General features: G+C 41.9%; 1 protein-coding gene across 2 annotated transcripts in view; it reads right to left on the bottom strand.

Moving 5' to 3' along the window:
* Positions 1–16038, bottom strand: part of SPAG6 (sperm associated antigen 6) — a gene marked incomplete at its 3' end in the record, with an annotated part of 64209 nt that overhangs the window by 38515 nt on the left and 9656 nt on the right. For both annotated transcript variants that reach the window (XM_080918423.1, XM_080918422.1), the window contains exons 3-4: positions 12131–12297; positions 7396–7579 (exon numbers count right to left, since the gene is read on the bottom strand). In XM_080918423.1, the coding sequence (XP_080774549.1) occupies positions 7396–7579; positions 12131–12297 (351 nt within the window). The remainder of the gene's footprint in view (positions 1–7395; positions 7580–12130; positions 12298–16038) is intronic.

The following is a 16038-nucleotide window of genomic DNA, read 5'->3' on the forward strand; positions in this document are numbered from 1 at the left end:
GAGTTCACGGCCTGCCTGGTCCACATAATGAGTTCTAGGGCATCCAGGACTATATAAAAAGACCCTGTTTCATAACAAGCAAAAGTCACGTAGGCTCTTAGAGAAGAGGACTGTTTCTGAGTCTCTGCTATGCCTCCCTGAATGGCTCTTCAAAGGGCCCCCAGCACCACCCAACTAAACCCGCCTGCTTCACCATTAACTTTCATTCTGGAGACAGAGCTAACACAACGATATTTTTAAATGAATTTTTAATTGTGTGTCTGTGTAAGAGTCATCTGTGTGTGTGTGTGCCCACATAAGTGCCCTTGAAGGTTGGAGGAGCTAGAGTTGCAGCAGGTGTAAGCCCCTGACACTGGTGTCGGGAGCTAAACTCAGGTCCTCTGGAAATAGCTGCTCGTAACCACAGAGCCTCCAAACCCTCACCAAACATGTTTAATGTTCACCTGAAATCATGCTGGGTACATATTTTAATGATTTCCTCCGTCAGGACCTACGGTAGACAACTGCTTTTGCTTAGCTTGGTTGTTTGTTTAACATACAGTAGTACAATGGTTGTATTCTGGTCACGTTTATATACTGTATGTGTGGATACATGTTTACATATGTGTACATACGCATGTGTGTAGAGATCAGAGATGGATGTCAAGTGTTTTCACTTTACTTATTGAGGAAGGGTACCCTACTGAACCTGACCATTCCGGCTAGCTTGGCTGGTCCACTGCTGAACTGTGTGGACCTGCATCTCCTATTTAAACATAAACCTCCTATTAGGGCTGGAGAGGAGTCACAGGACCTCTTGTTCTCCCTCCAAGTGTGACCACACTGAATAAATCTCCTTTCTCTGCTTTCGCTATTATTTATTTGCTTAATTGGCCTCCTGAGGATGGGTGGTCGAACCTAGCTTGTTAGGGCTGCCAGGGCCCAGGCGCTCACCCTGACAACTTTAAAAACACTGCTTGAGTAAATAGCTTTGATGTAATTAACTTATTCTGCACTTTGAAAGCAAGCTGGGCCATTCACCCAAAAGTACATATGGAAATAAAAAGCCCCCAAATATGTCAGCATAGTATACTTGCCATTTCCTAAAAAAAAAAAAAAAAAAAAAAAAAAAAAAAAAAAAAAAATTGGCATTAAGCTCTGTGGTGAGACTGGGTGTTATGCATGTCTTACTGTAGAGCATCATTCCTACACTGATAATCCTGGCATTCCATAGCCAACTTCTCTCCTGAAGGCTGTGAAGTGCCCCAGCCTAAAATGAATACTTTCAGATTTCAAATGCATTATGCCTAATGAAGTCTGAGAAATTCAACTGCAAATCAACATGTTTCCTCTCCATATTTAAAAGGTGTTTATATGGACTGGAAAACAAATGAGGTTCAAGAAGCTGGGTGGCCCAGACTGTGGGATGTCACAGCATTGTGTTCAAGTACTCCAGACCCTTTTCTTCACCCACCCCCCACCACACACAGAGATGTTTCTCCCACAAGTATTAACACAAAACCAAAAGCTGAATTCTAGACTGTGAGAATTCGGGGTACTATCGAGGAGAGGGGTCAGGGGTTCTTTCCTCTCCCGTGGTGCACATTCATTCCCTTCTGTATTTCAGTTCCCGAAGTCTGGTCAGGGCTCGCCTGAGTGTCCTTGAGAAGAAAATGAGATGAGCTTAGACTGGGGTTCTAGTGGCCTTGCTTTTGCTATTGTACCCCATCATTTACATTACACTCTCCAGTGTATATCATACAATGCACTTTATATGCTCATTTTATTTGGAGACAGAGTTGGCCTTCAACACTGTACATGGCTAAACATGATGTAGAACTTCTGATCTTCCTTGTCTTCACCTCCTCGGTGTTGGAGTTACATGCATGTGATATCACGCCTGTGTTATGTGATAATGAGAACCACACATGTGTAGCAAGAATTTTGGCTTCTTTAAAATACACAGGAATAGGAATGTGCTTTTATTTTAACCCTATGTGTAGGAAGGATTTGCTTCGTGCTCTAACAGGGGAGTAATTTTCCTAGCTTGAGCGAGTTTCTGTGATTGTGTGACATTTGAATTCTGGAGACTTTTTAAAGGATATGTAAATTGACTTTATTTTGTCTACTAAGAGAAATGTGGTGATATGAGAATTAAAAGTTTCTGTAAAGCAAAGGAAACAATCAGCAGAGTAAACAGACACAAACTACGCTTACATAAGGAGCTGAAATCCAGAATTTACAAAGAATCACAGGAATCAACTGCCAAGCAAACAGAACTGCCAATCAACAGGCGGATATATGAACTAGTGTTTTCTAAAGAAACAAAATGGTAACAAAAACCAATAATAACTATTATTAAAAGTATCCCTGGTTGTCAGAGAAATACAAATTAAAAGTACTCTGATATCAGAAAGGCTACTGTCAGGAAATCTTATAACTGATACCAAAGACAATGCAGAGAGAAAGAAACTCTTAGTTACTATTTGTTGTGGCCCAAGTTAATACAGTCACTGAAGAAATCTGTTTGGAGATTTCTCAAAAAATTAAAAAGAGAACTACCATATGACCCAGCTATTTAATTCCTGGGCATGTGCTACCATACCATACCCCCATGTCTATGGCCCCTTTATTCTCTATAGCAAGGGATTGGAATAAATGATGGATAGTACTTAGCCTAAAGAAAAATTAATTTTAAAAAAGGCAGAAAATAGACTTTTATAATATTAAGCAAGGTCAGAAATAAAATAAGTTGTACTCTGTCATACATGGGACCTAAGTGTGTATGTAGATAAATGTACATGTGGTGCTGTATAGCATGTAGAAAGTGTGAAAGAAAGGCTAAGGAAATAAGGAAGGGCTCATGTGTGCACTGGACCTGAGTGCGGAGTGTAAAATTGGGAAGTTCTTCAGCTTCCATTCCAAATGCCTGCTCTAACTGTGCAAAAGCCCAAAGTTGTATAGACTTAAGCCTGGTCACTCCTGACATAGGATGCTTTTCTTTATTTAAACGATAATTTTATAAATAAGATTGATGATTAAAATATTTTTTAAGATAGAGATATCTGCAGACACCAAAGTTAAATAATTACTCTTTGTTGTTTCACACTCCAAATCCTTTTTGTAATAAAAAAAAATTAGATCTTATTTACTGAATTCTTAGTAACAACGACAACAGCAAAATCACAAGGACTTTAAAAGGACAGGAAAATAACAGTGCACAACTTACATATGTGCATACTGATGACCAGATAACAACTGCCCTGGGCAACACGGTTCTAAGTAGAATAATGTCTTAACACATTTGTCCTCTACTCCCCGAAAACATACAAGAGACATTCGTTTTCCATGTTTCCCTTTCCCTAGCACCAGGGTCATTGGAAAGGAATTTTAGAAATTAGTGTCAAGATCAAATAAATATAAAATATAACAATCCTGTAAGTTTCATTTGCCTCTCTGTGTACCACAAGCACTCCAAAATTAAATATATATAATGAATATTAAAGTTAACAATATATCACATATGAAGATAAAACCAGAAAGGTCTACAGTCACCAGTGGGGACAGCCTTCTACAGGTTCTCATGTGTTGTTGAGAAGAAAAGATTCATTCCGCTGCCCGGGGCTGCTCTCTAACTCCCAGGATGTTCCTACCTTGCCTGCTGTACCTGGGACAGCAGAAGTGGCCTCTAGGGCAGATTCTCTGGGCTCTGCCCCCCACCCACCCCAGCCGTCCATCTAATCCTATTCTATGGCTCAGTGTCACCAACACTTGTCTCCAATATTGCTCATCAAAACTTGCACTTTTAAAAGTTATTTATTTTGAAAATTGGTTATGTAGATTTTAGGTAGTTTCATCACAAATAAACATGAGTTTTAAAACTGATTACAGCTTCCTAGGCCATTCTACCTTCTTCATGCTACTGTCAGCAAATTTCTTGTGATGTCCACAGCAGCCAGGCCTGAGCCGGGCCTGCGGTGGGGGAGGAGGGGGACTGGCTTCATCTCCTGGCTGAGCTGCACATAAATCAAAGCTACAGGGGAAGGGTGAGCACACATGTGGAAACCAGCCCTGGCAATTAGAGGCAGAGGTGCCTGGCATCATGGGGAGCTTGAACAGAAAGACGGTATCCTGGACATTATCCTCCTTTGCACAGAGCAAGAGCTCAGAAGCTATTGATTGTCCCCGAGCCCCTCTGGAAGCTGCTGGTGACCAGAGGTGCCCTGTGGACACGCCATCACAGCTTCCTCAGCTGAACTCTGGGGCCCAGACGTGCATAAGTTGTGGACTATCTGATCTGATGTACTCCCCTCTCCTCTTTGTGAGAGTAAGCTCAACCAGAGCGGACCACATAAAGATAGCTAAAGCTCTCAACACTGAAAACGTACTTTTGAACCTAGCTGTAGAGAGGTTTATCTCAAAATATCATGCTATTTCTTGCCTTTACCTCAGTCTGCACTTTTAATTAGGCCACCTGTGGTCCTGAGGCTGCAACCAGGGATGCTGGGCCTGGGCCCCTGAGGCAGTTCCCTGTGCCCGCTTGCCCCATTGCCCAGGGGCTAGTCCTACTGCCCTTTCTGCCCAATGCTTACTTTGTCCCTAAAATTGAGATAAGACCCTGAAAATCGTAACAGACTTGTTAGCTAACCTGTTTGTAACTGACCTGTTAGCAAAGTGAGAAAGACTAGCAAGAAGGAAGGAAGAAGGGACCATTCTGGGGAAAAAAACAAAAACAAAAAACAAAAGCCGACCTCTGACCTCCAAAATTATCTTCCTCTTGACCTCGTCTGGCTCTTTGCTTGAGGTCTAAAACATTTTTAACCGATCATGTGACTTTGAGCATGAAGACCAAGAAGAGAACAATGACTGGATATTTCCAAGTGACCTCAATAAGTTCCACTTCTAGGAAAACATTGCTCGACAGATTGGCTGTTTGAGGGTAAAATATTCCACTGTCTCTGATTTGGTTGTGACTGGTGACTTTTATGGAACTGAACAGCAGTTGCCTTTCCTTCTAAGAAATTGGCAGTGATCTCCTTGGGGAGCTCCTGGACCCTAGACCTCTAACTACAGGGAACTATTGGATTACAGTAGAAATTCCTCATGGGATCCAAGCCACTGAAAGAAAGTAGAGTGTGACCCTCAGTCAAGTCCGACTTATGAACTGCGGTGACATCTCCCCGACTAGGCAATCAGGGAAGATGGGCAGGACATCCCTGACACATTCCCACCAGTGTGTCTGTGTGGCCACTCCACAGAGCTCTGTCAACTACTCAGAGAGACTCAGCACAGTGTGGAACATGTCCCCTGACTCTTCAGAACCTACTTAATCCAATTGTGGCGTTTCGGCTTCTGATTGGAAACACTGAGTTCTCTCAACACATTGTATGACAGGCTAACAACTTACAAACTCCAGATACAATGGGATGAAAATTAATACAAATCTTTCTCAGCTTAGTTTCATGCTGTTCTATTTCTATCCTGTCCCCATTAAGAACCAGACACCCGAGAAAGCCTCTGCCTGCTTCTGTGCGTTTAGCTCAACACTGTCAGGAAGTGGTCAGCCCAGCTGTGCAGTGTAACAGCTAACATGGACTTCGGAGAACACAGGTTTAGACACAGACTCTCAGACCTTCTTTCACACCCACCCCAGGTCTCTTTCCTAAGTCATGCTTCTTGGGAAAGAAGCATCTACAGTCAAAAGGAGACACGGCGTCAGAACTGCACCGCACAGAGCTAGCCTCACCACAGTGACTTCCCACACAGAAGCTGCTGTTCTCTGTACACACTGGACAATCTAGAAGTGAAGGGACACTTTTAATTCTACCCGCTTAGTAATGCAATGTGCTTTTCATGGTCTACATCTGTAGAAGGCTTGTTTTATAGTGTTGTAACTATAACTACGACTTTCTCCGTCTTAGTATTTTTTTTTACCTTTTTATATTAAATTAAAAGTTTTTTTTTTTTAACTTATTCACTTTACACATTCCCATCACTGACCCTGCTTTAGTATTGTACTTACTTTTCCATGTTAGCCCATAGAGACCCTAACTACATTTTACTTTGTGGCATGAGATTTTATTAGGCCACTCAAGTTCTTTCAAATACGTGAGGCATTTTGATACTATAAACAATGTTATAATAACATTCCCACAAATACTGCTTTTCCCTTCCGTAATATTCTTTCCTTGGGACAGTTTCCTAATCAGGTGTTTGGAGGAAGCCACTAACAGTTCAGCCAACTGTTTGCCACTACTTTATGCAATTTGGACTTCCTTCCCCAACATAATAAATGTCATTTCATTTTTGACTTTCTTTAAGATTCAGACCTACTGTGCAGTGCAGGCCGGCCTCAGTAGCTGGGCCTCTGGGCACATGCCACGACATCAGGCTAAAGACTTCCGTGCTATAGTGTCCTTTCCAATAGTGAATGCTACAGACATCTTGTGTTCAGCAGGTTCATGCCAAGCCCGATAAGAGCTCTCTGCTTGTAGTTTTGCCACCATCACAAATCTCGGGGCTGACTCAGCTACCCTCTGTTTATGAGGACGCTGAAGTGCGGCAGTTCTGACACTGTGGCTGAGGTCACCCAGCAGCTGAGCACAGTGCCTGTTCTGGAATTCAGGTCCTAACACGTGGCTGTCCTGCCCTGCTCGGTGTGCAGGATGCCGATTCCTAGCAAAGGTAATCATTTTCATACACCATTCGTCATTTACTCTTTAGCAGGTCCTTCGGAGACATGTCGTGGGTCCGGCCCCCACATACCGCTTCTCAACCATCTGTCTGCACAGCATCCCCCCAGGAGAGCCCCGTCTTGTCGTGCACACCAGGATTTTAGTTTCTTCCTCCCTCCTGCCGACACGGGGGGGAACACAACATCTACAACTTTATGTCGCCTTACTGCATCATCCATCCATCATCCATCCAATCAAGGATTTGGCTCCTTGATTTTCTTGATGTGTCTTGTCATGTGTGAACGACAAGGGGCTCGGAGCATGACAAACCAGTAACGATCTTCTGACGAGTTACCCAGAGTGTATTTATCTGGTTGGTCAGCTGAACTCGGTTTATGTGGCTTGGTTTGGTTTGGGGACAGTGTCTGGCTGTGGAACCCAGGCTGGTGGGAACCCTTTAAGCTCGCTGCCCCTGCTTCTCCAGTACTGGGATGACAGGCGTGAACCATCGCTGCCAGCCCACTCTGCAGAACCACCCGTCTCCTTCAAATTCCCTTCCGTTAGGACTCAAGTATAGAGGTGTTTTGTAGATATGTGATCCAAATCAGTGTGTCTGTCCTTCAAGACTGCTCTCCCCTGATGTCCAGCACCACCTTTAAACCCCCACCGATGATTTACCAAACACAACTGTGTTCATCCAATAAAGCTGGACTTGAGTCTACCCTCAGGCACACCCCAGTACCTGCATTATGCCTTGCAATATATGCAAGTGCCCAGGCTGCAGCTTCCTTGACTCCAGGGTCAAAATCTTCCAAGCATATCACCAGTGAGTCCAGAGCCCCACAGTCAACGGTGGCTTGCGCTAGCTGAGGAGAGTGCTTACCAACTGCCCGCAGCACAAATGCAGCTGCTTTCTTGTAGACACACTATGGGGAAAAGAGAACAAACCAAGAATCTAAAGGAGCCTGAAAGCAGCACCAAATGACATTAATATCAAGAACAGCAGCCTCTGAAGGTGAACAATGGGAACAGCCCGGGAGCCGATGCTGCGATATCCCCAGTGCCTCTGTTCAGTAACTAACCTGCAAACAAGGTAAACCATGCATTTGGACATTGCATAAAATCAAATATAAACATGAGACCTTCTAGATTCTCTATACCTGCTTGATACTAAAAGGTACCGTTTGACTCAGAGGAACTCTGGAATGTTAGCATATTAACTGTCTCTTGTCAACTGATCACCTCTTCTCCTTTATTTCCCCTCAGTCTTTCAGCATGGCAGGCTTTTCTGACCTCAGTGAACTACATTGAATAGCAGCTATGCTGATATACCTAGAAATCACATTAAGGTAAAACAGTCACAACATTTCTAAAACTTCTCCTGGTTAAAAAAAAAAAGGATATATTATGTGTGTGTGTGTGTGTGTTATATACATAAATATACATATACATACATAAACATAATATGTTTATGTATGTATATGTATATTTCATTTGATTAAAGAAAAAATTTAAGTGAAACACAGGAGTAACATGTTTTTCTCTTCATGTTGCTAAACAAATATACAGGAAATGTTTAGCTACAACACAGTTGTTATATGATTGTCATAGAGGTGATCTCATAATTTTCTGTTGGTTTCATTGCTTGTTTGTTTAAGATAAGGTCTCACTGTGTGTGCTGGGCTGACCCTGAATGTATCACATAGCCCATGCTGGTCTTGAACTTACAGAGATCTGCCTGCCTGTATAACCTGAATGCTGACATTAAAGGTATACACCACCACATTCAGCTGATCTCATAGTCCTTATTAATAAAATCCAATTATTATCATACTTGATATTATCAGTTTTGAATTTTTTAATATTACCTACTGTCTTACTTTTCTCTTGCTGCAAGGAGACACTGTAACCTAGGCAGCATGTGGCAGGCGTGGCTCAGGAACAGTAGCTGAGCTGGTTCACAGCCAGGAGGCAGAGAGAAAAGTAGCCAGAAGTGGCTAGCATGGGCTTCTGAAACCTCGAAGCTCGCCACAGTGACACACCTCCTCCAACAAGACCACATCAAATTCTTCCCAAACAGTTTAACCAACTGCGATCAAGTGTCCACATATATGAGCCATTGTCATTCAAACCACCATATTAGGAAGGACCAACTCTAGCACCTGCTCTGAAAGATTTCTAGTCACTTAGACTAAAGCACAAACAAAAACAATGCAAAGAGACAGAAAGCACACTGTGTATATTTTAGCATCCTATATCTAAGGAAGTGACACGTCAGTGTAAGGAATATACTACACTAGCACCAGGCCGGGGCTTCAATGTGATATATTTCCTTTATGTTCTTAAATTATATCAAGAACCCAATCTCTAACTTATTATCAAAATTAAGGCATACATTTTTTGCAACCTACTTTTAATAAGGGTTCAACCTCTCCTCTAGCTTTCCACCCAGCCGAGGGAGAGGAAGAGAAAAGTTATCAGGATGTGGGGGATGTGGACCTGTTCAGCAATGGTTCTTTGGGTGTGAGTTTGATCTTCTTTGTCAGCAGTTCAGTCCTGTAGCCAACACTAAACAGGACTTGGCAGCTACAGCCCAGTCCTCTCAGCAGGCATACACCAGGCACACACACCAGGCACACACCAGGCACACACACCAGGCACACACACCAGGCACACACCAGGCACACACACCAGGCACACACACCAGGCACACATCAGGCACACACACCAGGCACACACCAGGCACACACACCAGGCACACACCACCAGCTGCAGTTCATCCGTGTAGAAACCGCCAGGCTCACCAAGTGGCCTGAGGCAAGGCCACAGAAGCTGCAAGCCGCCACAGAAACCTCACGAGCAGCTCTTGAGCGAGTTTCTCTTGATGACCGTGTTACCACAAGTTTAGCACAACAATGCTCCGTAAGGTGAACCAATACATATATGTCATTATCAAAGAATAGCAAGATGGAGCAAAACCAAACCAATGCTCAGTGCTTGTCTCCTGTTGTCTGTGGGGTCATATTTATACTCCTTCATCCAAGGTCCTTTACCTCTGTCTGCTTCAGGAAAGCATCCTTTCACTGTGTCTGCTTTAGCAAGACATCCTTTCACCGTGTGCCCCAGACCCATCATTTGACACAAACGACTTTCCAAAGAAACTAGATGTTTCCACCTCAGTAGAGTTTTAAAATAACTGTCTAAAGATTACTTTATTATAATCATAAAAAATAATGGCACATTTCTTGTCATCACCTTAAACTAATTTGTCATTTTCTTCTGTAGAATCATCAGATTTACAGTGTAAAGTTATTAATAGCTCCCTGTTAACTACCAGTGCCTATAATTCACACTTTCTGATCACATTCTCCTGCACAGTTCTGTTTCATGTTTCACGTTCTTGTTCCTATAACCCAAAGAACTGAACACAAAATCTGAGGTCACAGAGCTTCTTCACTTACAAAGAGGGCACAGAATACAGCTACGTAGCCGCAGAACCTCATGGGGGATGCCTCCCATCCTTGCACTGTGCGCAGGCAAGCCCCTTCTTACTTCTCTGCCTAGTGCTCATAACTAGCACACAGTCAGTCATACTTAGAAAACTGTCCAGACTTTCCACATGGGATGCAAAAGAACAGAGCCTGCTCTCCGAGGAAAGACCAAATGGTTCAGAGGGAGAAAGCCTGATAACGCATGTGAATCAGGAACACCCACGGAAAAACAAAATTCCTACAGTTCCTTGAAAAGGCCTTAAAAAAATAAACCTAGCAAGTGAAACCGATTTCTGCACAGTTAAAGCTTTTTGTCTGGTAAAATAAGCAGAGTATAAAATCCCCACGTTAATTGTGATGTTCACAGTGTCGAGCAGGCATCATTGCTGTCCAAGAGCTCTTTAACCTAAGCAACCACTCCCCCTCTTCCTTCTGCCATGAGCCCTTGGCCCCACGAGTCTGCTTCTGTCTACACGGATTTGCACATTCTCTGTATTCATATAAATTACACCATGCAGTCTTTCTCGTCTGACACCGTTCCTTATGCACATTGATTTAAGAGCCATCCATGTGTCATGTATCTGTGCTCCGGTCCTTTCTATGACAGAATGACACGGTGTGGGGTGGATGGTGTTCTCTTACTGGTCGATCTGGCGGTAGACTTGGTTTGATCTCTGCTCCCATGCTGTGAGTCATACTGCTCTGAACATTTGTATGTAATTTCTGTGAGTGTCCTATTTAGTTCTTTCAGATGCTAGAACTACTTCACTTGTATCATGAACACAGAGCTTGCTGCCTCCCTGCTGAGCTACTTCTAATGACCGTCATGCCTTTCTCCATCCTTTCTGGCAGTCACTGAGGGTCCCTGCTTCTTCACATCATCACCTCGTTTTCCTTAAGGATGTTTATTATGGCCACCTGGTAAGCATGCTGCGACGCCAGCCTGTGCCCCTTGCACCTCTTGCCAAGGCTGCCAAGTTTCTCTTGTGTTTTTCACTATTTGGAGGTGTTCTTTTAGGGAAGTATCTATTCAAGTTCTCTGCTTGTTCTTCAGTTTTTATTTATCTTTTAATTATATAAGTAGAAATCTAGTCTTAAAGGAAGTTTTAAAAAGGCACATACCTTCATTATGATAAGCTAAGGGGGGGGAGGGGGGAGTCTAAAACCCTACTTACAGACACCAAATAGCTCACTAGAGACATAGAATAATACCAAAGAACTGTGTGTGTGTGTGTGAGAGAGTGTGTGTGTGTGAGTGTGTGTGTGTTTGTGTGTATGTGTATACCAGAGGTCCACTTTGGGGGTCATTCTCAGAAAAGCCTCCTGCTCTCTTGAAACATTGTCTCTCTTTGGCCTAGATCGTGAATTATGCTAGACCAGCCGGCCAGTGAGCCCCAGACGGCTCTTATGTTCCTGCCTTGCATCCCAGTGTTGACATTAGAAGCATGTACCATTATGTCTGCCATTTGTACATGGATTTGAGAAACTGAACACAGGTACTGGTGTTTTGGGGGGCAAATACATTAAGGACTGTCTCTCTAACACCCCCTCCCCATAGTGCTTTAAGCAGAGCTGGAGTGGTTGTTTACTTAGAGACACACTTTATCAAACTTTCAGTTTAGCACAGGCCCTCCCTCCAGAATGTCTCTTACTCTGTCCCCTGCATGTGACAGCTGCACAAAGCAGCCATGTTCTTCTCAGGGTGTTGTCCTCTTTCCTGAGGTAAACTTAGAGCTTTGAAGTGTAAGGAAACACTGCGTGTGTCTAATTCCCCGAATGTTGTTCCATGGTCCTCTTAAATTAACAGTAACAGAAAAATGCTTTTAAGCCCCAAAGCAAAATTCACTAAAGATATTCTCGCGCACATGTAGGGATCTGAGATTGTACTCGAATTTTAGAATTCTAATGCCTCCAGTTTACAACTGTGCCAAAGCTATCCATTTGTAAAAATCTAAGACAAAAACCACGTTTTTGAAAAAGTCTTACATTCTGCTCTGCCAGTGAGTACACGAGCTGTGGAAGAATGTCGCCCTTCACCACCGCCTCTGCTAAGTCGTCATTGTAGTTGGCCAGCCTTCCCAGAGCCAAGGCAGCCGTCTGTTGAATGGTTGGGACCACGTCCAGAAGAAGAGGCCTCAGCAGAGACATTATACCTGAGTTAAAGGGTGAGAAACAGAACTCAGCCAATTTTTACTTTAAAAAGCATGCTTTATGTGATTCGGTACATATGCAGTCAGAAAATGGAGGTTTAAAAATAAACAAAAAAATAGCAAACAAATTAATAAACAAATAAATTGAGGGTTAGGCATCACAGTGGCACATGCCTGTAATGCAGTGCTTTCAGGGGGCTGAGGCAGAGGAATCATGAGTTCAAATCTCTCCCTCCATTTCTATCTCTGTCTCTTACACACACACACACACACACACACACACACACACACACACAGTATCCACTGAAAACTAACTGAATACTTTTTAAAGACATCTGATGGGTCAAGACACAAAAACCATGCAAGTTTCCAAAAAATACTAATACAGGCAGAGGGGAAATACAGCTCTGGAGGTGGATGGATGAGAATTCACATCTTACTCATCAGGTAAACATTCATGACATCATTATGAGGGATGCAAAAAAAAAAAGGTTAGAGTATCTGGGACAAAGCCCAGTCCTCATCCCTGCTACCTTTGTCAGTCTTGTCTCTAAAGAGCCGTTTCAGATCTGTAGTGAGAATTTTGGTTTCTTTACAAATACCGTAGAAATATGATAAGTTTATGTTTTTGTTTGCATTCCAGGTGGTATGAGGCTGCTTTAGACTGTCTATAGCAACTGACTATGATTTGTCTTGTGCTATAGCAGGGGCATGATTTTGACAGCTGTGGATAGGTTCTGCAATTGTGTGACATTTTGAATTCTGGGGATTTCAAACTTGTTCCAAGAAACTGATACCCCCCAATCAGCAGGAATTAGTCTAATAACAGATAATGTCGCCCCTTTACCAGTTTTTCTTTCCTGTCTGTTTCTCTTTCTTGTCTAGTGTTAGGAGGTTAAAAGAGTAGAGGAAAGGAGGTGGAGAAAAGTAGGAGAAAGAAAAACCCACAATGTAGCAAAAACCGGCTACGTGGATCTTTAAACAAATCCTTGTTCTAAGGAAACAATGTATCACTAGCTCTTCCAACATCACCCTCACAGTGAGTCATCATACCGACTGGGAGTTTCATGCAAAAGTGCTGCTCTAGGGGCTTTGTTCTCATTTAACTCTCATAATAAACCTAAGAACTAGGCCCTGTTTTTGTGCCTCTTTCACCAGTGAAGGAACTGAAGCCGAGAAGGACTATGTAAATTGTTCACAATTAAGAACTGATGGGGTGAGATTAGAATTCAGACAGTCTCTGTCGATAATTAGTGAACAAATGTGTGTTGAGAACTGAGGCCAGGGAAGGGAACCCAGCAATAAAGGGATTATGGTTATCTCACAGGATGTTTAACTCTGCCCCAGCCTTATCTTCCATGCTGCTTCTGCTTTGGTACCACTTCAGTCTAACAATTCAAGAAACAATGGCACATTCACACTGGAACAAAGTGCCCCTTGGCTTTCTAAGTGTTATTTAATTACATATCTATTAAACTTGACACCCTTATGCCCATTCCTTAAGAATACATCCTGGTAGAGACCAATGAGTCAGCAGGTAAAAGCACTTGCCACCAACTGTCTGCCTAAGTTCCATCCCAGGACCCCCACATGGAGAGAACAAACTGCTGCAAGTCATCCTCCGACTTCTATGTGCAAGCTGTGACACATGCACACCCACACATATACACGTCACACAAAAATCAGTAAATGAAAATATAATTTTAAAAGTTAGAAAGATTTATATAATGTATATATATATACATTTATATATGTGTGCATATATATGTGTGTGTGTGTGTATTCTGGTGATAGACAAAAATCAAATATTGCCAAATATCCTTACATCACTCTATATTTAGAAACATTTGAAAGAGAAAAAAAATAGCATTCACAGTAACACGAGATCAGACCAGAAATAGCATAAGCTAGAAACAACTGTTAGTCAAGATGTGTTTAATTATACAGCCTGTGAGTCTTCCTAGTTTCGAGTTTCATTTGGTTATTATTACTGTGCTTAAATTGGCCAGATTGGACCATGTTCCATAAGGCAACTGCCTGTATGGGAGATGCTGCCTGCTCACATGTGGTTCAGGGTCTGTGTTAACTAAGCCCTGATGTTCATGAATGCTGTTCATACTTTTCGGTAGACTTTCTAAGACAGATAACTTCAGAAGACTCACAATGAAATGTTTTGAGTACAGAATAAAGAATTAAAGTAATTATCAAATCAGAACGCAGGCTATTTTTAGAAAGTTTCTGGATATTTAAAAAAAATAGTTATTTCTTTTTAACACTTCCTTACTCTTGTCCTTGTGCTGTGTGATAAAATGCAAACAACAAGCTACCTTTCCATCCTCTTTACCTGTCTGCTGGTGTTGTTTGTTTACAGTGGTGTTTAACCATCCCCAGCTAAGAACTGCCCGTGTTTAACAGCAGCCACATCACAACAGGTCCAGCATCTCTACACCCAAGCCATCCCGTCCTAGTGGTGTGCATGGCGGGGTAGCTGCACTGTGGCTGATGTGCATTTCCCCAGCTAAGAAGTTTGAGCATCTTCTCATGTGCTCATTGGTCTACATCTTTACTAGAGAAATGTATTTGAGGGTTTAGCCCATTTGAGTTGGCTTGTTTTCAAGTACTGATTGACGTATTTATAACACATATGACAGTTTGATTTTAAAGGGTCAAAACATAAATAGTAAAGTATCGCAATGAACACACTTTTGAAACCACAACCATAGCTTTTTAAGAACCACAGTGTGATTTTGGTATTCTTTTTTCAGGTGATTCTGATCATTTTTTCTTTTCTTTTTGATATGTTTATGCAAAGTCTGTTGAAATATGTAAAGTAAGTCAATAGTGTATAATTCATATTGGATTGCATTTAAAAATAAGCCACAAGAACTCTGAGCTGTTCAGGCTGTAAAATAAAATAAAATAAAATAAAATAAAATAAAAATAAAAAGTCATGAATGGTGGTGTACATTTTAAAGCTTGGCAGTAAGGAGGCAGAGGCAGGAGAATCTCTGTAAGTTTAAAACCAACTTGCTTTTCTAACAACTTCCAGTCGAGCCAGGGCAACATAGTGAGACCCTGTCTTTACAACAAATAAAATAAAATAGCTTACGGTGATTTATTATAATATTTAATTTAACTCTAAGTATTTATTAGTACTGTTATTATTAGTTATAGCTAACCAACTACAAGTCTTCTGATTTGGGAAATTTCACTTTATTTCACCAGTCCACATAGTCAGAGGAATTTTTTCTTTTTATGTTTTCTACATTTTTTAAAATATATTTGAATCATAAAATATTAAGATAGGGTGAAGAGATAGCTCAAAAATTAAGAGCATTTGATGTTCTTCCAGAGGACCTGGATTCGATTCCCCATAACACCAGGCAGCTCACACTTATAACTTCACTAACTCATTTCCAAGGGATGTGGCTTCTTCAGGCACCAGCACACACAAACAAACACATACATACATACACACACACATTATACACACAGACACAGACACACACACATATACACACAGACACAGGCACATACACAGACATACACACAGACACACACACCATACACATAGATACACACACTCATACACATACATCTTTTTTAAAGAGCAAAGCCAATGATTTGTCCCAAATCAGAGTTAACTGATTTTTCTTCTGTATTTCTGCCATGTCATAAGCATCATACATTCCTTTAGACAGTAACACAATGCAAAATTTTAAAACATTTTTTATTTTCATGCAG

Source organism: Micromys minutus, assembly GCF_963924665.1.
Source record: "Micromys minutus genome assembly, chromosome: 6".
Classification (NCBI taxonomy): Eukaryota; Metazoa; Chordata; class Mammalia; order Rodentia; family Muridae; genus Micromys; species Micromys minutus.